At 36.6% G+C, this 21,904-nt stretch overlaps 1 protein-coding gene across 1 annotated transcript in view; it reads right to left on the bottom strand.

Moving 5' to 3' along the window:
• Positions 1–19,631, bottom strand: part of SERPINI2 (serpin family I member 2) — a 31,524-nt gene extending 11,893 nt beyond the window's left edge. The window contains exons 1-5 of the mRNA XM_028103191.1: positions 19,618–19,631; positions 17,936–18,192; positions 12,515–12,745; positions 10,920–11,114; positions 10,645–10,837 (exon numbers count right to left, since the gene is read on the bottom strand). Of these exons, the coding sequence (XP_027958992.1) occupies positions 10,645–10,837; positions 10,920–11,114; positions 12,515–12,745; positions 17,936–18,182 (866 nt within the window). The 5' untranslated portion in view covers positions 18,183–18,192; positions 19,618–19,631. The remainder of the gene's footprint in view (positions 1–10,644; positions 10,838–10,919; positions 11,115–12,514; positions 12,746–17,935; positions 18,193–19,617) is intronic.
• Positions 19,632–21,904: the final 2,273 nt, after the last annotated feature.

The raw sequence follows: 21,904 nt of genomic DNA, 5'->3' as shown, positions 1-21,904 counted from the left end.
AACTGTATATACTCTGGTTTTTCACACCATCAAAGATGGTTCCTGGCATACATCCAAAATACTATGGAAGGGGAAAAGAAGTCAACAGCCCTTGGAGAAGATTGTTGGCTACTGAAGCACAGGGAGACGTTAATAATCTGCTATCCTTCCATTGTCACAGCTGATGTGACTTCTTTCAATTTATGGACATACCTACTATCTTCCCAATAGGTCCTGTAAAAAGGGTAAAAGAAAGGGAATTAAATTTCTTAAAACAAAATAAAAGATAAAAACTTATAGGAGGAAAAAAAAAAGGTGCCGGCCACTACTTCTTATGCAGGGCCCGAAGTTAGGACTCTAGCTTCCACTCAAATCTTCAAACCTCAATTTACCTGACTTGAAGACCCTAACCAGAGAATCTCAAAGACTCTCACAGGCTGATCTATGATTCCAAGTTAACAGAATACTGAATCTATTTATCATTTCGCTAAAAAGGAAGAAAAAAGAAAAGCTAGTACTTACTGACTTTATAGATGCCAGAAGCATCAATGTGCTTTTTAAAACCAGGTTGGAAACTTTATGAAAGAAAAGAACAGGGAGTTCTGTATATTTCCTCCATCAGTGAAATTCCAGGACAAGCCCTGCCTAAGGAGCTCAGTCTGTGAACTGATGGGCATTTGCCCCTGTGCTCTCCAGACAAGGCTGGTCAAGGACAGGATCCTTGCTTAGCTCAGAGCTAGGCCCATACCCAGGGCTGGAAATTAGCTCGAGCAATCAGTCCAATTAGATCACTGTTTTCGTTGCCAAATATTGAACAAGCTTTTTTTTTTAATGTTATGTTAGTCAATATACGTTACATCATTAGTTTTTGTTGTAGTGTTCCATGATTCATTGTTTGCATATAACACCCAGTGCTCCATGCAATATATGCCCTCTTTAATACCCATCACCAGGCTAACCCATCCCCCCCGCCCCTCCCCTCTAGAACCCTCAGTTTGTTAATTATAATTCTTCAAAAAAAAAAATGAACATGCTATGGCAGAGATTTACCGGGCCTGAATTATATCTTGGTAAAATACTATGTACTTTTGGAAAATATTAACTTATTCAGAGCCCTGAGGATGGACACAACATGGGCATTAAAATCTACTGGTAGTGAAAATAGTTTGCTTTATTCCACTGTTTTCAACTTCTTTCTTTTCACTTCCAGCTAAGAAAGATAATGCAGCCTGATGGTTTTGACATCTTTCCACTTTTTTCCCTGTTTTTATTACTACACTCTTTTTTAACAACTAAATGGAGTGTAGGCATGTAAAAGGTGGAAAATAAATGTTCTAGTTCACCTAAAAATTGGCTATTTTTGGCAGAATAGTTTTAGGATAATGAGAAGAATACTGCAAGACTTATTACAACTTTTAATAATGCCTAATTATCAGTGGAGAGTCATTTAAGCTACAGTCCTGCTCATAATGTAGTCCAGCGAAACCTATAGCAACAGAAACTCATTCAACCATTTAATGAAAGTATAATATACAGCCAATTTCTAATTATCCGCAATTACTGGAGTCATGAATTGCCAGGTGTGTGAAGTAGTACTTCCATGTGTTAGACACTTAATACAGATTGTAGTTTTTAATCTTCACAAAAACCCAGGGAAGTTAGCATTATTCCCATTAATTAAGAAAGTAGAAAATTGAGGAGGTTGATTTCCAGGCTCAAGTTCAAGATAGGAGACAAAGCTGGGATTCAAATTCAGGACCATTCCAAGTCAAAGTTAACGTGCTAACCCACATTGCCTTCTACTCAAAATATAATTTGAAATCATAATCTCAATCAATATATACACAATGTTAATTATGTGCCTCTTTCAAATTTTGTGAGACTTAATATTTACTTTAGATGTGGTTCATTTCCCCTTTTCCTTGACCCTCATCTAAAATTGTCTAAAGAATACATCTAAAGATAAAAGAATAATCAGCAAAGAGACTGAATAGACAATTAACAAGTAATCATAAAATGAATGTTTTAGCATATGTATACAGTATCTATTATCAGTTTACGGCCATATGGAACCACTGCGCTTAAAGGGGTTTAACACAGGTAACAGGTGCAGAAAATGAAGACAACAATTTAGAATTTCCATTTTAAGATGGAGCCACTCCTGGTCTGTAGGCCCTATTGCGGATTGGTGTTGCCTGTTCCTTCCCCTTTATACCCAGGACTCTTACTTATTGACAGAAAGTCTTGGGTGGGTCTCCCTCGGGGTCCCTATCCTTAATACTTGGAATCCTGGTTTTGATTCAGTGGGCTTGAGTCATCCTTGGAACGTTCAGGTTTAGAGCCAACAAAACCAAATCTTAGGTCTGCCCATGAGGATAAAAATGTAACACAATCCCTGACAGTGGTGGACCTAGACTATTACATGAGTACATAGTAGTTTTTGGTCACTTTCTGACAAATTACCTGGAGTGTGTTTGTATATATGTATCTATATGTGTGTGTGTGCGTGTGTGTGTGTGTGTGTGTATGTAGGAAAAACTCTGTTAGCCTCAATGGCTGAGCTAAAAAATGCTTTCTGTCCCATACGAAACATATCTGGACACTGTTTAATGTAAACTCGATTCCAGTTTGTATCAGTGACCAATAGGTTGAAGTAAGTGAACATTTTCTAATCACTACTGCAGCTGGTCATGACATTTCTATTCTCATATTCAGCTTCATTTACCCTGAGATCACTTTTCTCCCCACCCATACACAGTTCACATTCAGTTGTTTAGAGAACCAAAGCTGGCCAAACCTGGGATTGATTTCTAGCCCAGTAAGAACATACTTCAGATCCTCAGGAAGGTGTTCTCTCTTTTCCAAAGTCTCTTTGGCACTGCTGCTTCACATCTCTTGCTGCTCATGTGTCACTGACACTTGCTCTGTTCTGTGCTCTCCCTCATGCCTGCCTACATTGCATCTGTTTTCTGACTCTTGCAATGTTGGCTCTGCCATGTGTTAGCAGTGTAAGCACGGGCAAGGTATTTACCGGTCTCTACCTCATCCATAATGTGTGTATAGAAGTTGATCTCTATCAAATTTATTTGGCAAATTAAAGGCTTTGTGGTAAAGAGAAGCAGCATCTAGAACACTGTTGGCACTCTAATGGATGCTTAATACATGTTAGAACTGAGTGAGAATAATAACAAAAATAATAAGAGATACTATTGAGTACTAAAAATGTTATAAACAGTACTTCATATAACCTTCACAATAACTCCATGAGGCACATATTATCATTGTCCCATTTAACAGTTTTAAAAAATCTTAGGTAAGTTGTTTAAAGTTATACAGCTTGGTCTTCAATATCATGCTCTATTTTCCATGATCTTGTTCAACAGTTGTTAAAGATACTGTGAGACGCCATATCAGTCAATATTTTTAAAAAATGATATCTCTCAGAAAGGCTATGGCTGTTGTTTAGTTATTACTATACCTTTGAATAGAACTGTAGCATTTAACAAATGTAAAGACCAGACCACTGAGAATTCATTGGCCACTATGAAGCCTCCCCGAAGGAAAATAAATATAAGACCTTACATATATAAACTTGCTAATAGTTTCAAGGGCTTCAAGGACTCTCTGAAGTCTACCACAGAACTTTCTAGAAGTCCAAAGTGCCCAGCTAAGGACTGCCACAAAAGAATAAGAAATCACAGTCTTCTCATTTTCCTAGTAAGTCAAATTTAGAACCTCCAAACAATCTATTTCTTTGTAACCCATATCTCATTAGTCAATACTCCAATAAATGTCTTCCTATTTCACCAGTTCCTTACTATTCCCAGGGAACTTGTTCCCTTTAAACACTCCCTACTTCGTGCCAAATTACTGCAGGGGTTTCTTAACTGATCTTTTGGGCTTCATTCTTTCCCTCTTTAACACATCTTGGACATCACAACTCTTCAGATTAGAGCAACAATTGTTCAGTGAACAACCACTATTTTTCAGATTCATGCTTTGTGCTGGGGTCACGGAAAGGAAATATGCATAACTCTGACTGCAAGAAGTTTATTGTCCACTGAGGAAGATGAAATAATAATGTTAATATAACTGCTGTGCAGAAATAAACACAAGGTGCAAGGAGAAGTTTTCCCAGCAGGGAAAAGGGAAGATGTTATGTTATCTTCTTTTTTTAAAAGATTTTTTATTTATTCATTTGAGAGAGAGAGAGAGTGCGTGCATGAGAGTGAGAGCACAAGCAGGGGGCAGGGTCAGAGGGAGAGGGAGTAGCAGACTTCCCGCTGAGCAGGGAACCCAACTCAGAGCTTGATCCCAGGACCCCAGGATCATGACCTGAGCCAAAGACAGATGCTTAACCCACTGAGCCACCCAGGCGCCCCAGATACTGTGTTATCTTGAATGAAAAGACCAGAAAAGCTTTCTGAAACCCAAACTTGGTTTTAAGGACCAAAAGAAGTTATACAGAAATATGCGGATGGTGGTGGGAAGTGGGGAGAGTATTCAGACAAGTTATCCATCATGAACAAAGGCATTGTGACTACCAAATATATCTCTCTAAAACACTGCCTTAATCATTCCACTATCTTACTTGGAAATTTTCAACAATTCCCCTTTCCATATGGGACTTAACCCTCTTGATTCTTTTAAAGCCCTGTTCAAGTTCTTCCTCTTCCATAAAGCCCTTGTTTACAACTCCAGTTTCTAGTGTTCCCTGTCCCCTCTCTTTTTTTTCATGAATCTCCTAGTACTTACTGATTGTAACTTTCTTTTAATATTTACTGTCTACTGCTGGATATTGTTAGTAAATTTCTTGTGCAAATCTTGCACCACTCCATCTAGGTGGTAACCATCTTATCAGTAGGGAGCATGTATGTCGTTTTACATCTGTTTCAGTTCCTTGTCCATAGTGGGATCCCAATCAATCTGTGCTTTTCAACAGGCGATAACATTTCTAGGAAGTAGCAAACCAATAAAAGCATAAAGCTGTAAGACAGTAGACATGAGAGCTAATTCTGTTTCCCAACACTTAGTTGAATGTTGATCAATTCACTTTTTGAGTGACTCAGTTTCCTTCTCTGTGAAATGCAAGATGTAACCAAGTCAGACTGTAGAACCACAACATTAGTATTAAAATACTTTAAATTAAATGCTTTACAAAGTTAAACTGCTATATAAATGAAAGTTACTTCTTTATCTTCTTTGCATGTATTAAATAATCACTTTTGCCCATACACATAATCATAAAACATGTTCTCAGAGTGTTTCTTATATACAGAAGATATGATATATAGAAAGTATGTGTCGGACTCTTCCACCTGAAGAATTTTGACTACTATGTTTCTAGGATCCCATATTACATTGAGACAAAGTAACATGATTATTTTAGCTGCTATCCAACATGGGTAATGTCCAAATTAGATATCTGGTATGTTATAAATAATAAACTCTAGAAAGCACTCTAGTATTTTTAGACTATATATACTCTATCTTATGGGCCTGATTCTAAACTAGGCCTACATCAAAGGGAGAGAAGAAATGTTTCTTAAACAGTAACAAAAATCTAAATAGGCACTCACATGTTCCTTCCTAGTGTTACTAATATAGAAGCATTCTTATGATTAATTTTTCTCTCTTTGGCATGCACTAAATTTTGCTACCAAAGAGGCTTTTATTTTGTTTTACATTAACAGAATTTAGAATAGTGGGGGTTACAAATTGAATTGTGCCCCCCACTACCCAAATTCATATGCTAAAGCCCTATCTCTCAGTACCTCATGATGTGACCTTATTTGGAAATAGGTCATTGCAGGTGTAATTAGTTAGGCCAAGGTCATAATGGAATACAGGGGGCCCTTAATCCAATATCATTGGCGTCCTTATAAGAAAAGAGAATGCCATGTGAAGAGAGATGGCCACATGACAACAGAGGCAAAGACTGGAGTGGTGCGTCTAAAAGCAGAGGAACACCAAAGATGATTGATTGCCACCAGAGGCTGAGTAGAGGCAAGGAAGGATTCCACACAGTCTGGGAGAGAATGGCCCTGCTGACACCTTGAGTTTGGACTTCTAGCCTCCAGAATTATGAGAATGAATTCTGTTGTTTTAAGCCCTAGGAAACTAACACAGCTGATTAAACTGTTTGGTTTTACTAAAATCTTTAGTTATCATTTTGAAAGCCTAATGCATTCATCCAGATATGAAAGAAACACAGCATTGAGTAATAAAACTGAAAACTGTCAGTCCACTCTAAAGTATTTACTCAGCCTATATAGCTTTCCCTCTCTGTACCGAACACAGATTTTAAATGGGTATTTTTCCGTTGTAAGGAAATTATTCATTTAGGGGAAAAGGTACTTCAGAACTTTCAATCCATGATCTTACTGCTCAGGAAACTAAATTCAATAAATGTGTCCTGATGGACTAAAATTGCCTGTGAACTTAACACATAAGCAAATCATTCCTTTAATAAATTAGAAAGCTCATCCTCTTGTGAGAAGTGAATACATTTTAAATATAATATTGTGTTAATGTGATTGAATAATTGATAACAAAATTTTCAGTCTTGTGAATTTAAAAATCTCATGTTTATTTCTCTAGAGAGGTTTCCAAGAAAATGGTTGATGTCCTGTCTTTCATTATGCTGCATGTATGGGAAAGTTTCATCAGGATCCTCACAGGGAATGAATTAAAATGTGACTGGAAGGTTGAACTCTGATTTTGGGGGTATTTAAAATTAATAAGGGGAAACAACATAGAATTGTTTTCTTTGAAAATATTTATATAATGTAATTCAACAGTATTTGTTTGGCACTTACGATGTGCCACGAAATGTTGTAGGGACTGTGGAAACCAAAATGAAGGCGACATAACCCCCTGTTCCAGAGCTCACATCTTAATAGGATACACAAGAACGTGAGCAAGAGATGGAAATGTAATGTAACAAGTGCCATATGTAAATTTGTATGAAATGCTCTAGAAATAAAGATAAGGGATGGTTGATTCTAACTGAGCATGTTGGGGAAAAGTATACCGAAGAGTTAATTGTGAGGAGACATTGAAGGATGAATGAGAATTTACTGATTAGACACCGCGAAGAAGGAAGGGCCTTCCAGACAGGGGATAGGCAAGAGAGAGGAAGTCAGAGAATACTTTCTACTCTGGGATTGGCTGGGCAGTGATCTTAAAGATTTGTATGTATGTGTGTATGTGTGTATGTATGTATGTATGTATGTATGTATGTATGTATGTATGTATGTATTTAGAGAGAAAGAGAGTGAGAGAGAGAGCATGAGTGGAAGGGAGGGGCAGAAGGAGAGGGAGAAGCAGGCTCTCCGCTGAGCAGGGAGCCCGATGCGGGACTCGATCCCAGCACCGTGGGATCATGACTTGAGCAGAAGTCAGACACTTAACTGACTGAGTCACCAAGGCTCCCTGGGCAGTGATCTTAACAGAGAAAGAAAATAGCCATTACTTTTGAAAGAAAAATAGATATCACTTTTTTAGCACCTTCTATTTGCTACATTTTGTGCTATGAATGGAAGTATGTAATGAGGTACAGTAATTGAAACTGCCATCAAATTTTTAAAATATCTTTGGTGCCTGGAATTTGTTTGAGAAAAGGAAGTACAACTGCCAATTAATATTTCTGTTTCCATAACACTGAAGATTCAAATTCATCTTAGGACAAAGTGCTCATTTGTTGGGAAAAGCAACACAATGAACTTTTCATTATGCAAATAGAACCAGTGGGACAGAGATAGTGAAGTTTGAAATGATGAGGGTATAATCTATTCTGGATGAAATGAAAACGTTTCTACGGAGGGTCAGAATCTGCCACTATAGATTCTTATCATGACCAGGAATCTGGCCTTAAAGGGCATGGGGAAAAAAATGTGTGTTACCTTCTTTCTGTGCTGGGAAAATTTGGAGACCTCAGGATGCTGGGTAGGAGGGAGATAAAAAAGACTTGGGGTGAGGGTGGGTTCTGGCACCAGGACAGCAACGGACCAGACAAGACTCCCTGGTTACAAGAAATGGCCTAAACTCCAGGAACACTCATCCCTGGCACCTGGTTTTTAAATTACTTTCCACCTTATAAACCCCTTTTATTAACATAAAGTTTTCAGTAAAATGTGGTTAAACATTGAAATTGTTCTTACTCCTATTAGTTTGCCAAGGGCTACCTCAAAAAATTACCACAAACTAGGTGGCTTAAATAACAGAAATTTATTGTCTCACGATTGTAGCAGCTAGAGGTCTAAAATTAAGGTGTGGGTAACATTGGTTCCTTCTGAGGACTCTGAGGTGTGTTCCAGGCCTCTCTCCTTGGCCTGTAGATGGCCATCTTCTCCCTCTGTCTCCACTTAGTCTTCCTGCTACCTATACCAGCCATGGTGGACGAGGGCTCACCCTAATGACTTCACTTGAACTTGATTACCTCTATAAAGACTCCGTCTCCAGAAAAGGTCACATTTTGGGGTAATGGGTTAGGACTTCAACATATGAATTGGGAGGGACATAAATCAACCCATAACCATTTTTCTAGGAGGAATTAAAAGAGAAGTCTGTGTCCATACTGTGAGAGAAGTTGTATGAGAAATGTGGCCACAGTTTGGAGAAGCTGATAATAAGACCAAACAGTTAGGAAAAGCTGTCCAGACTGCAGTAGCCCGGAAGGATTTGTGGGCCATGCAGCATTCTTGAGGAGATTCCTAAAATGTTGGAGACGGGAATTCTGGCAAAAGGCTGTATTTACTGTTGCCAATTGAGTTTAGGACTTATGTATTATTATCTAGGCATTGGTTAACTGGGCTGATGATGCCAGAGCTACCTTGACCACAAGTATCACTATTCCACACTCAAGTGACTCTCCTAAGACCCCACTGCTAGTTTATGGCATGAACAGTTTTCAAACTCAGTGTTTTTGACCCCAAATAGTGACCTTTCCAAAGGAGAGAGAGAGAGAGAGAGAATGAAATTTGAAAATAAACAAGTTAATCCCCCAAATTGTTATTTCTGTTATTAGAAGATAAACTGTCACATCATTTGATCTCCAATGTTTCACATGTAGTAGTATTCAGTCTCATTGAAAGACTGAATAACATCCAGGTAGAGATATACAGATGCTGAGAAATTGGAAGAGAGGTTGGGGGGAAAGATTCAGATTTTAGAGACATGAAGAATAAGGGACAAAAGAGAGTAAGAAGAAGAAAATTTTGAAGACGAAATTCTAGTAAACATTAGTTGGGAGCAGAAAGAAAAAAAAAGTAAGTCAGGGAGCAGGAAAATTTTACAGAGGAGAGAACAATAAACAGAAGCGAATAGTGCTCCAGGAGTTAAAAAATTCTAGATTTTCAAGAAAAGGGGGAGGGTCAATAGTATTAGGATCAAGAACCTAGAGTTAGGGTGAGAAAACATAGGATACCTCATTCTCCAGGATGTCAAGGAAGGTAAAAGATCTTCAAAGATGTACATAAATTTTGAGGTGAAGGGTAGAGAGGCAGGTTTGCTTAATGATAGGTTTTCTTTAAGGAACAGGAAGTTGAGGCACAAGTTGAGAGTAAGAGAAATCATCATAAAGTAGCACCTGGGGAATAGAAGTCAAGTTTTCGTGTGGTGTGTGTGAGTTTTAAAGAAGAAAGTTGAAGAAAAGTAAGGAGCCCCCCAGCTTAGCCTCAATGAGGCTAGAAGGGACTGCTTTCTGGGTTTTTGCTTAAGAAAATCAATAGTTGGGGAGCAGGAGTGGCTTTATGAGTAGACTGGGGGTTGAGGATGATTAGGGAGAAATTAAAGCAGGTTGAAGACCAAGTAACAAAAAACATTAAAAATATTTGGTGAGAATATGATTGAAATGACTGACTGGATCCCAGCTAAGTGGAAAAGGAAAGAAAAGCCAAGAGGTTTAAGTGACAAAAGCCCTGGAAGAGGGGTGTACAAACCACACAGGCTTTGATGAGTTTGCAGGAAAATTTAGAAATGAAAAGGACAGAATTATCATCTATTAAACATCTGTTTCTTTAAAAAGTTGAAGCAGAGTGTGAATTGAGTTATGTGGGCACAACTTACTCTGAAGTTTCTCCTGTCGGCCAGAAGCATGATATCAAGAAATTAGCGTCGATAATTATTGTTTCCTGAGATAAACTTTGCAATTTCCACTTTGTATTAACTATCTAAACTTGACTGTAGGATTCCCTATTTGTCATTCAATGACCATTGGAGCACCAGCTGTCAAAGTTGATTTAACATATCTTTTAATTGTCTGGTAGCATAAGTGGTTTTTTTTTGGGGGGGCGGTTATTTTCTTGAAACGGAACAGAAGATAGATATTTAAAATTCCAATTAGGAAAAAGAATTAGAAAAAGATAAGATTATATAATAAAACGAACAAAAATTCTTTTTCATCTCAACATTCTAGCTTGCAGACTTACATTTCTTCATCTATTTCAGAGAATAGTGAGCCCTGAAATTCAGTTCTCCTCCTGGCAAATCATTGCTGGCAATGTTCAGACTTGCTTTTGTATCCATAAAGTGGAGTTACACTTCCAAATGCATTTTTTCTTCCCGTCGATAGCCTTTTCAAGTATCTGCTATCTTTCAACCAGCTATTCAAATGTCTCCATAAGTGAAAACATAAGAACCAAATAATAAAATGACATTACCAACCTAGGGAGGCCTACTTCAACTTCATCTTCTTGCATCTCGGAGAACCATTTCAGGATTTGATGAGCAGTAATTTGCTTTTCCATTTCTTCTATGTTCACATCTTCTGCAGGAAGTACGATGATTAAACTAAACTCATCACTTTTATAAGGTAATTCCAAAACCTGGTAGTTCATGGAGGATTCCGAAAAATAACCTGGAACAGAGAAAGAAAATATTAAATAAATATCCCTGTCAATTCCCAAAATCAGGCTTCAGAGGGTGATTTTTCATATTACCATATTTTGTTCTCACAAGAGCCTTCATCATTGGGATTTTGACTGCCACACCATCTTTCTTAGTAAAATTCATTAACTGTGTCTTCTCTTTTGTGAATTTCTGCTTCCAGTCGCCCTTGAAATAAACAGCATTCACCAGGACAAGCCGAGTCAGAGGGCCAAAGTCTTCCCCTGAAAACATGTCTTTAATTTTCCCTGTGATGCCGATGGAGGACAAAGCCGGAAGAGATACACAATAGTGGTTCAGAGGGACTGCTTTCTATAGCATTGAAACAAAAATTTCTTTTGCAGATCCGTTATAAACAAGGTGCTTTATCCTCTAACCTTGGCAATTCTGAGAGTAAAGAGGAGCACTATTAAACATTTCACTTAGAAACAGGTACAAACAGATATCACTAGGAAACAGAGATACAAGACTGTCTGAAGCCAATTTGGACAGACCTACTAATGGACTCTCTTCAGCAAGATTATTTGTGTAAATTGTTTTTCAGCCAGAAAGAACAAAAACTGAATGTCTCTTCCTGCATACTTACTGATGTTTTTCAAACTTCCTTTCAAGTTTCTCCACCAGGTCATGAGTTAACGGTACACTCAAACCTTCTACTCCCGTGGCTGGCGCCACTGACCACTGAGGAAGGGTCAAGAACGGAGCTGCTAGCACGATTTTCTTCTTCTAAACAACGAGCCTGCTATTCCTGTCTGCTGGCCATTCCAGTTAAGAGATAAAAGCATGACTGGGTGCCATGGAGCTGTCTAGGGATGTGCATTATGTGTCCCATTAATGATACTTTCCAGTGAAACTGCTCAAAACACCCATCTCACATTCTCAACTATGCCTCCATGTATGAGGCTTCCTATAAAGAATATGGTAACCACTTATGCCATCATAATTTTTTGTAGCAGAATGAATGAACAAAGAAACAAACTACTGTTAAACAAGGACCTGATACATGTTGGTTATTTCACATACATTATTATCAAACCTTCTAATAATCCTGAAATGTTTTAATAGTATCCTCATTTTAGGTAGGTCATAGCTTAGAACTGGGTGGCATTTGAACTCGGATCTGAATGACCTGAAGCTTGTGTTCTTTCTACAGTGTCACTCCATAGCTCCTGAAGGATTTTGGCTAGCTTGTATTGAAATTAAAGTTTAGATTATCATGCTTATGATAGGACTATCAACGTTTCTTATTAAACATTAACCCATCCAATGAAGATGTGTTAATTATTTACAGTAATATGTGGGAAAGAAGGCACTTGAGGTTGACAGATCTAATTTTTACCTGGCCAAAGATATTATTTCTGTTGCCATAGATTAAAAACCTATGCTTAAACAAAAATTATTATTAAAGGTTTTCCATTAAAAATTCTATGAATAGATGTCTCTCATAAAATCTGTATGCTTTTCAAAGCAGCTTACAGTCTGTCTCAATTTTACAACTTAGTATTAATTTGAATAACAGGGAAGCAAAATGGGAGACTCCTCTGAGCCACAGTTTAGTAGGAAAAGATTCAACCATTCTTTACTTTAGGATATTAAAAACCGTGACTACAATGGCAAATAATGAGTTTATGAAAATGGGAAACTTTACCATCTGTTTTGCTTTCTACCCAGGTACTTATTGTCTCTGCAGAAGTCTTTGCATCCTGAAAATCCACCAGTTTTATGGCACTCTGAAGAAAGGCCTTGTTGCTATGGAGATACTGTTCTTTCACAGTGAATCCTTCTTGAAGGTAGAGGGCATTGGCAAGATTAAATGTAAATTCTTGCTTTTTCTCTGAGATGGCAGAGAAAAATGACTTCAGCACAGAAAATTCTTCTCCTAAAAAATAATTATAATGTAGACTGACATATTGAACAACATAAAAACAACAGCTTTTCAGCTTTGCTTCTAAGCGCTGATTCATATCACCATTTTTTACACACTTAGGTATAACTAACCGTCCTTTCTGAGGTAGTATAAATATTTTAAGCATTTATCTTCATAGAATATGCATTTTGTAAAGAACTTAGTTCATATATAGGAAGAAAGAATGTCCGTGTAAATTTGAAATTTGTCAAAAACAAGAATGTCCATTTAAACAGGCTGAAGGAAATTCCCTCTTTTTAGTCAAATTTAGCTCATTCTTACTTGTTGGAAATTTATCTTTAGAAACTCATTCTTTGTATAACATGCTATATTGATGGAAGGAGACTACTAATGAATACTGATGGGGGGACGACAGTGACGAGCAATCCTTTTCCATATTGCTTTTATTTCAGCTTAAGAATTGCTCTCTTGTGAGTGATGGCAACTGTCCAAGTTTTGAAATTTATGAAGTAACCCCTATGATCAGCTCTAGAGATGCACAAGAATCAGAATTACCTATTTCTTCAGGTTTGTGAATGTATATACTTTGGCTGTTACATGAACAATAAAGATCTTTAACCATTCCAACTATTGTCACTAGCCAAATGAGGCCACCAGAGTCAGCTAAGAATCACTGCTGGCCTATTATTTATTGTTGGCTCATTCTGACCAACTGTTGTTGGGAAGGTATATGTGCCTAGGAGAGAATTCAGCTTTGATCCTTGTTGAGGAGCTTCCTATTCATGACCAAAGGTATCGATGCTTTTCATTCCCTTCTGGCGTAATCCTGGGACTCACTGTATCTCAAATCAAAGCTTCTTTCAGGGCCTTTGTTATATTTTGAGTTAAATACTTAAAAAGGCCACTTTTATAACTTAAAAGTTGAGTATATACAATTAATCCTTATTGATGAAAACATAAATGGTTCATCATTAGAAGATGCCCACTGAATAAAGAGAGAAGTTTTAATGAGAACTTGCCTTGAGTTGTCCATTGGAAATAAGGCATCTGTGTGTGTGTGTGTGTGTGTGTGTGTGTGTGCGTGCGTGTATATGTGTGTGTGTACATTTTATCGGAGAGCTAGCAGCTATAGGCATCTTTGTGCAAATAAGAATATGTTCCCTTCCTGGCGGGGGAGGGGGAGGGCTACAGCCCCATGACCTCTCATCTTGTCCAGCTGAGGGGAACCCTCATTTCAGTCCCCACTTGTCTCCTTGTCCTCCCTCCCCTGTTCTCATGCAGGTACAACCCACATAACAATAACAGAGGCTCTGGGAAGTATATTTCATTATATTTCACACTCCATGGGGATTCTCCATTCTTGGGAATATAGATATGGACATAAATAATCTCAGCCATAAGAACTTACTGCCCTATGGTTGGATTTGAAGAATTTCAGTAAGTCTTTACAATCCTAGAATTCTTACATAAGGAAGGGAAGAAGGTTAATCTATTTTACTTGTTTCTGCAATGATTTTAGAGGCAATCATTTGCTCTTTGAAGCTGAGGGAACTATCTCAATTAATGGGAGGCCATAAGAAGACTTTCTGAGTGAAGACATGTAAGTGTTTTCAGAAGAATTAAATAAGGTCAGAAATGAATTGGCAGAATTTGAAACTAATCTTCAGAAATGTGTAATTTATGAGCATCTTTAAAGGAATGGGGGAAAAAGGAGAGGGGGAGAAAAATAGTTCCAACTCATTTGTCAGAGCAAATAGATTTATGTCAAGTACTTAAGGTCTAAGACTGTGTGACAGTCAGTTGCCCTTTGATAAATCACTGGACTCAGAAGTCAATGAAAAATGTCATCAAGTAGCACAAGTTTGGAGGAGAATATAAAGTTATCTGCCTTATAAATTTGATTTAATTTACAGATTAATAACTTCTTTTAGTACAGATCAAAAAGAATATGTATACATGACTCCTAGTAAGTAATGAGAATAAATTTATTTCATTTCCTAAAACAGAGCCATAGGAAACCTATAGGTCATGGGGTGAATGTAACTTTTGGTTTGACTGTACTGGACCTCCAGAAAATGTTCCAAAATTCAGCACATGTTTACTTCTCCTGCATTTAAGACCCAAAGGCCAATTGTGTGTGAAATGTTAGAGATCCAAAGATGAAAACAAAGGCAGTCATAGGATTATAGATTATTTTCGCCGAAAGATCCATATAAATCACTTATTCAAACTTTTCTTTTTATAATGAGGAATCTAAAGTCCAGACAGATACAGTAACTTGAGAGGTGCCAGATCATAAGGTTATTTGGTTGCAGAGCTAGGACTGGAATTCATGGCCGGTTCTCTTTCCATTATGCTCTTGGAATAAGGAAGCACCTCCGTTAGTCTTTGATTAGTAAGCAACATATTAAAGGCAAAGCAAAAATGGAGCATTATCAGATGCTCAGTGGATTGGAGAAGGTAAATTCTGAGCAGATGTTTCGACAGTGGGGGAAAGAAGAACTGAGGACACCGAGAGCCCTGTGGGGATAGGATCCCAGGAGGTGTATGCCCATCTGTGGAACAAGGCAGGGGTTCACATAAAACAACCTGATGGCAGGAAACGTAAAATATAGACTACTTGAACAGATAGCACCTTTGATAATCATTGGGAATGGAAGGCAGGGTCAGGATGAAGATGAGTCAATGGGGGGACACTTATGTTGGGCATAAAATTTAAGGAGATGCCAACAGATTCCATAATCAAGAAAATATTTTGCTGTAGTACTTTTTTAAATCAGTTTTAACGCAAAGAAATCCATGAGGAACAAAATATAAAAATGTTAAATAAAGACAGAATAATTACTAGTGATTTTCCTTTGCATCGTGAGTTCCAATATGGCCCTACCAGGCACCACCTTCTGATCTGTCATACCCTTTGTCCCCCCTTAACACCATTTTGCTCTTCTTTCTCCAGACCCCCTGGGCCGTGTCTCCATTTCCTTGCCCTCTTCCACTCTGTTCCCTACCTTAACTGTCTCCTTGTTCCTTAATTCCCTCCTCTTTTTTATTTTCCAGAGTTTATTTTTCATATTTTCTCTCTCTGGCTCATCTTTCTTTTCCTTTTACAATTATCTTCCATCTGTGTCCCTCTCTCTCTCCCTTAACGAAGCATAATAGAAAGCAGCTTTAGTAGATTTTTGTTACACGTGTTAACATACTAATATTTCCTTGTCCATGTATATATTCTCCCAAGGAAAATGTAATATATTGCCCTTATGATCTATAATCCTCACTGAATCATTTTTGGAATTCATTCGAGACAGTTTGCTGAACTTTTCTTTGCCTTATCTAAGTAGCAGGGTTATGTCTACCTCACAGAATAACTGTGAAGATTGAGATAGTGGATACCAAGCACAGAAACAGTGACTGCTATACCATATATAGGATTGATACTGTCATCTTCATTATTACTATGATTAGCATTACATTCACAATCCAGAGTTGTTAAGATTTCTGTGTTTCTCTACAAGATATATCCATGTAGAGTAATTTAGATTTCAGAGGCTCTAATTTTGCTAATTTATCATAGAATCAACTTTACATATCTTTATAAATGCTTTATTACTTTTCAAAGCAGTATTGTGTGATTTAAATGTTTCTGAGATTGTGTAGTGGGATTTGCTGAAATTAATATAAACAGTCAAGACTAAATTTAGAACATAGTGGCTTCATTTTACATTATTCACCAAGGAAAATTCTTGCAATTAACTTCACCATCACCAACTTCTTTTCTACATAAAATTGCCTTTATTTAAAACAAAGCAAACAAGACCTTCTAAAAAAAAAAATCCCTAAAATATTCTGTTCCGAGACAAACATACTGAAGTTAGTTATAGTAATTAAATTTCCATATCAAAAATCTGGAAATTTCCTCTGATGGTTAGGACATATTACCTGACAGTGATGTAAAAGTTTAAAATTAAGGGCACCTGGGTGGCTCAGTCGTTAAGCCTCTGCCTTCGGCTCATGTCGTGATCCCAGGGTCCTGGGATCGAGCCCCGCATCGGGCTCCCTGCTCAGCGGGAAGCCTGCTTCTCCCTCTCCCACTCCCCCTGCTTCCGTTCCCTCTTGCGCTGTGTCTCTCTCTGTCAAATAAATAAATAAATAAATCTTAAAAAAAGAGTTTAAAATTAAAATCATTATGGAAATTGAGAACACAGGTTAGCCAGAGAGGTGGACAACTACCCTTTTTCTTTTTAAAGATTTTATTTATTTACTTGAGAGAGAGGGCTGAGGAGGGGAAAGGCAGAGGGACAAGCAGACTCCCCCCTGAATGCTAAGCCCGACATGGGGGCCAACGCAGGGCCTATCCCAGGACCCCAAGATCATGACCTGAACCAAAGGCAAGCACTTAACCACCTGAGCCACCCAGGCACCCCAACAGGATGACAGCACTAAGGCTGGGTGACTCCAAAACAACCACCCTTCACACGCAAAAAGGCCTCAGATAGGTTATAGAAGTGCTTTTTAAAAAAGATTTTCTTTAAAAACTACTAACCAAACAAGCTTTGAAAATGTATGTGTACATTACTGCTTTTTCTTGGTCTCCATTAGGTGAAAAAGTTAAATTTTAATTAGAAAACGAATTTTAAAAAGCTAATAAAATAACAAACGAACAAAATAATGAGAGATGCACACAAAGGTTTCTGGGTGAGGATGCTCACTGCGTTTTTTATAAGAGAAATACTGGAAACCACCTAATAAAGAGAGGTTAAGTAAGTAACGGTATTTCCATAAGAGGCAATAAAATGCAACAATTAAAAACTATATTCTGAGGCTGATATGAGAAAATGATCACAACATAGTGAGAGTGGAAGAATAAACAAACAAGCAAACATACATACATACACATGCTCATGCACACACAACATAATCTCAATTAAAACTGGCTGAAACAGGCCAGGGGAAAATCTACTGGCATATTCACAGTTTTATATCTCTTTAAAAACATCTGTATTAAAAATAATACATTCTTTCTAATTTTCATTAGAAAACAATGAAAATGAATATTGTTTAAAATTTTCCATTTTATTACAAGTTTACACTTTTGATAACATCTTCCATGTATTTAAATTCTGGGACCCTGAGCTTCTCTCTAATTTGCAAAATAAACTTGGCCAGATCTTACCCAGTATAAATAATTATATGTAAGAATCTCACCAGCTGTGGTTTCCTGCAGTTTTAAAGTTTGTCTTATCTGCTCTTGTGCTTTTCCTTTCGCTCCCAGTTGTACCATCCCAAGACCCAATGTTGTTCCAAGGGGGGAGAATATGATGTTGTTCTTATGAGATAAACAAATGGCTTGATAAAGATCCACTGCAAATTCCATATTTCTTTGAGCCAACGGTCTTGAGGCTTGACTTCCAGAAAAAATCAACAGGAGACTCCACAACAAGATCTTATCCATTTTGACCTCTGTGCATTAATTCAAAATTCATTAGTTTTCAAAATAATCAGAGTTGACCAATAGTAAGTTTCCACAGAAAACTTCCTGCCTATTAGAACAGACTATTGTAAGAAGACTCTCATGCCAGTTTTCAGACAAAGCATCATCTATTAGGAGAAATAAGCCCTGTGCTCATGGCATTTTTATATTCCTTCAAGAACTAGACCAAAATATAAAGCAGTCGTCTAAAATCAAAGGAGAAATTGTAATTCTGGAACACTATCAGTAAGCAATACTGTCTCTAAATAGCTGCATGATACTTTTTCCTATTTTTCCCATGATTTTAAAGGGATTACCTCTAACTCTTTATCAAGGGAATCCTCTGTCCACTCTACTCTAAAACAGTTTGTAGATCAAAAGAGAAATGGAATAAAAAATGGAGACACTCTAATGTGGTTTTGAACCTATAATATTAGGAAGTTAATGTATTCTAAATCAGTGTGAGTAATCTGGCAAAGTCTTTGCAGTAGGAACTTTCACACTTTACGGAATCTCACTTCTGGAGGGTGAAATACCCCTAAATCTGCCTTGTATTTTTTTTCAAAGTGAGGAAAAACAAACTCGGAAAAATCATAAAGAAACACAATTACAATCAAATATACCTGGTGCAATAATAACAGAGGAAGAAAGCAATTTAAAAAAGAAAAAAAGAAAATTTTGACAAATTAACACATATAAGAAAGCTGTAATTGAAAAGTTTGGACAATTCACAACACTAATGACACCCTATTGAAGTGTTCTCCACTAAAAGCGCAGGAAATTCAGCCATCTGACTACACCTTGACAATGAGTTTCTCAATATTACCACAGACTTCACGAAATACTGATTCTGAAATCCTTACAAATTTTAGTGACACTAATTTTACCTTACAAAAACTACATCTTAGTAACCCTTAATAACTCCTAGTTTAATAGGCTACTAAGAAATAACCATTCATGGGGGGTAAAGATGAAAGCCTCCAGAACAATGTATTGTTAGCTTTAAAAAATGAAGAACTATATTTCTGAAGTGTTTTACAGACCATTAGGAGGGTCATCACAACCCATAAGTGGGCTAAGAGTCACTATTACATATAAAGATTACTAATAGTCAGATATTCTCAAAAACTAAGATATGGAGTCATTAGCCAGCTATTTCAAATTGCTTTCTAATATTTGTAGTTAAACTCTGCTGAGATAGTCAATTTGCAAAGGAAAAAGACCTCAAAATGCAATAAAAAATGATTATTAAAGAAAAACACAATTGTTTTGTTGTATACTATCAAACAAATGTTTTATTGAGGATTAAATTAGTACATAAGGTGGTGAGTGACAGTGCAACAATAGGAAAAGCCAGTAAGAGAAGTTTTATGTGCAAAATATATTTCCATGTATCATTTTCTAACATATTCAAAATCTCAGAAGATTTCTGATTAGAAACATCAGTTTGTAGACATATAAGTAGTCAAAATGTTATTAGTACTTTTAAGTCATCAAGTGGCAATTCATTAGGCACATCTTTATGTATTTGGTTTGTATCAGAATAATAATAAATAATATTATGAAGGATACAATTTTTCCCTTATAGTAGAATCTGAGGGGTATCCTCTCATTATTATTAATAATCTCAATAACCAAAATTTACATTATTTGAGCATCCAATTCTCCCAGAAAATTTCTAGGCACTTAATAAATTGTAAGTTCACACCAAAAAAAAAGGTCCTAAAGATTCACTTACCTCATTGGGTTTTGTATCCTATTTCATTAGAAAGCATGAAGTACTGGTGAACTTAACAACATGATGAATAGTCCTATAAGAATTTGACTTTCAAATTTATAATGACATCATGTAAGGAGAATAAAAGTAATGTGTTAATTTGATAAAAGTAAATAATATCTGTATCAAAGTGAATTGAAATGCCATTCCCCTACTCCATTAAACACTCATGATCAATATTATTGCATATGTACTTCATTCAAAAGCTATTTAATTTTAAGGTACTTACTCCAAATTGGCTTCTATATTCACTGTAATGTTCTAACTGAAATGTGCCTGCTGGGAAACCCTAGTACACAAAAGACCTGATCAGTCAAGGCCAACTTTATTTATCTTGAACACTGTATGATTAATTCCTCTAAACCCAAAGCAGGTGTGTTCACTATATTTGTATAAAAGGACTAACACAATCAGGTTAATGATCAATGATGCAACTGGCAAGAATTGAGAGAGAAAACCATAACAGTTTTTTAAAAAATCATTAAGCTTATAATATTTCATCCATTATTCCACTTCTTTTATAGTAGAATCTAGAAGAATGTACCAGGGTTTGTAAATTTGCTAGTAATTAGTTCTCTTTGTTTCTCACAGGACTCGAACATCAGATTACCAGTGTATGCCATCATAAATACTGCAGAATGCCTATGAGAAAAAGAATAAAGCTAAATCGAGTCCAGAATGCAGAGACAAATTGCTGCATTTACAGAGTTCTCAACAATTCATCAAATTATACAATTGTCACAGGAATTTCCTGTGGTTACATTTTAATCCTTAGGAAAAAGAGCGGATACTGAGAAATACACTTTGTTGAACAAAAAGGCCGTATTAGGATTATTGATTTACCAAATTATATGAATACTATTAAACATAGGTAATTTGATAATAAACATCGATATTACTTTTATATGCCTTAAACTTCTACATGGTTTTCTCTACCAACAGTTCATTAATAAAAAATGAATGCATAATTGAATGGAGTTTTGATCACATTCTCCTAGTTCAAATCAGTCACCTCAATGGCAATCAGATATTAAACACACTTTATTATTCATCAGTGCCTCTGAGAAGAGAAATGGAAAATCTGTTCCAGTTACTCTTAAATAAATATTCCCTATTGATAATTAAATGTAGTTATTTCTGATAAATTTATGAAAAAGAAATAATATGAATATAGATACCTTTTAAAGGAATTCATTAGAAAAACTTTTTCAAGAACCCTGTTAACCTCTTTCAATGTCCTAATGGGGCTAGAGCTCACTGACAGCCCTGTTGGTCGCTATAGGCCATAATCTCCTAATTCACTGAAATTCTTAATTGCCCATCTAAGCATCTCTAAATGTTTTCTAATTCTTGGGTTATAATAATATTACTAGCTCTAACATATGCAAATTCATTTCCAGCTTTTAACTTAACATTATGAGAGATCATTTTCCAAAAAGAGTTATGCAGCACAAGAGTACAATCTTTCTTCTTATTCTACTGTGCAATTCATAAATAATAAGTCTGAATGTCCAGTACTATCATTCAATCAAGGCTTTTCTACCCCTGTAGTGACACCAGCAAACATCCATCACAAGTACCTTGCCTACCAAATTATTATTTCTCCAGATCATAATGTGATTTACCCAGGAACAGGCCATTACTTTTCTTTCCAATGACAGAGATAGACACTCTGTCTTAGTAAGATCATTTAATGAAGTTGTTCTGTAAGGACCTTATGTTAGAGCAGTTCAAGCAGAATATACATTTTCCTGTCTCTTAGGGAGTAAAAAAAGAATAGCTATGAATTTCTCCTCCCTGGTTGAAGCTCTTTTAATAGACAATAAAGATACCACAATTGTCCATAAAATACTCCTGCAGACCTTTTATATATTTTCACAAATCTGTTCCTTCTACAACTCTATTTTATCCCTAGGACATTAGCTAT

Source organism: Eumetopias jubatus, unplaced genomic scaffold, assembly GCF_037043125.1.
Source record: "Eumetopias jubatus isolate StellerSeaLion01/CBP00866 unplaced genomic scaffold, mEumJub1_p1.0 scaffold_1, whole genome shotgun sequence".
NCBI classification, from domain to species: Eukaryota; Metazoa; Chordata; class Mammalia; order Carnivora; family Otariidae; genus Eumetopias; species Eumetopias jubatus.
The sequence above is the reverse complement of the archived record's forward strand: the minus strand, read 5'-3'. Positions and strand labels throughout refer to the sequence as shown.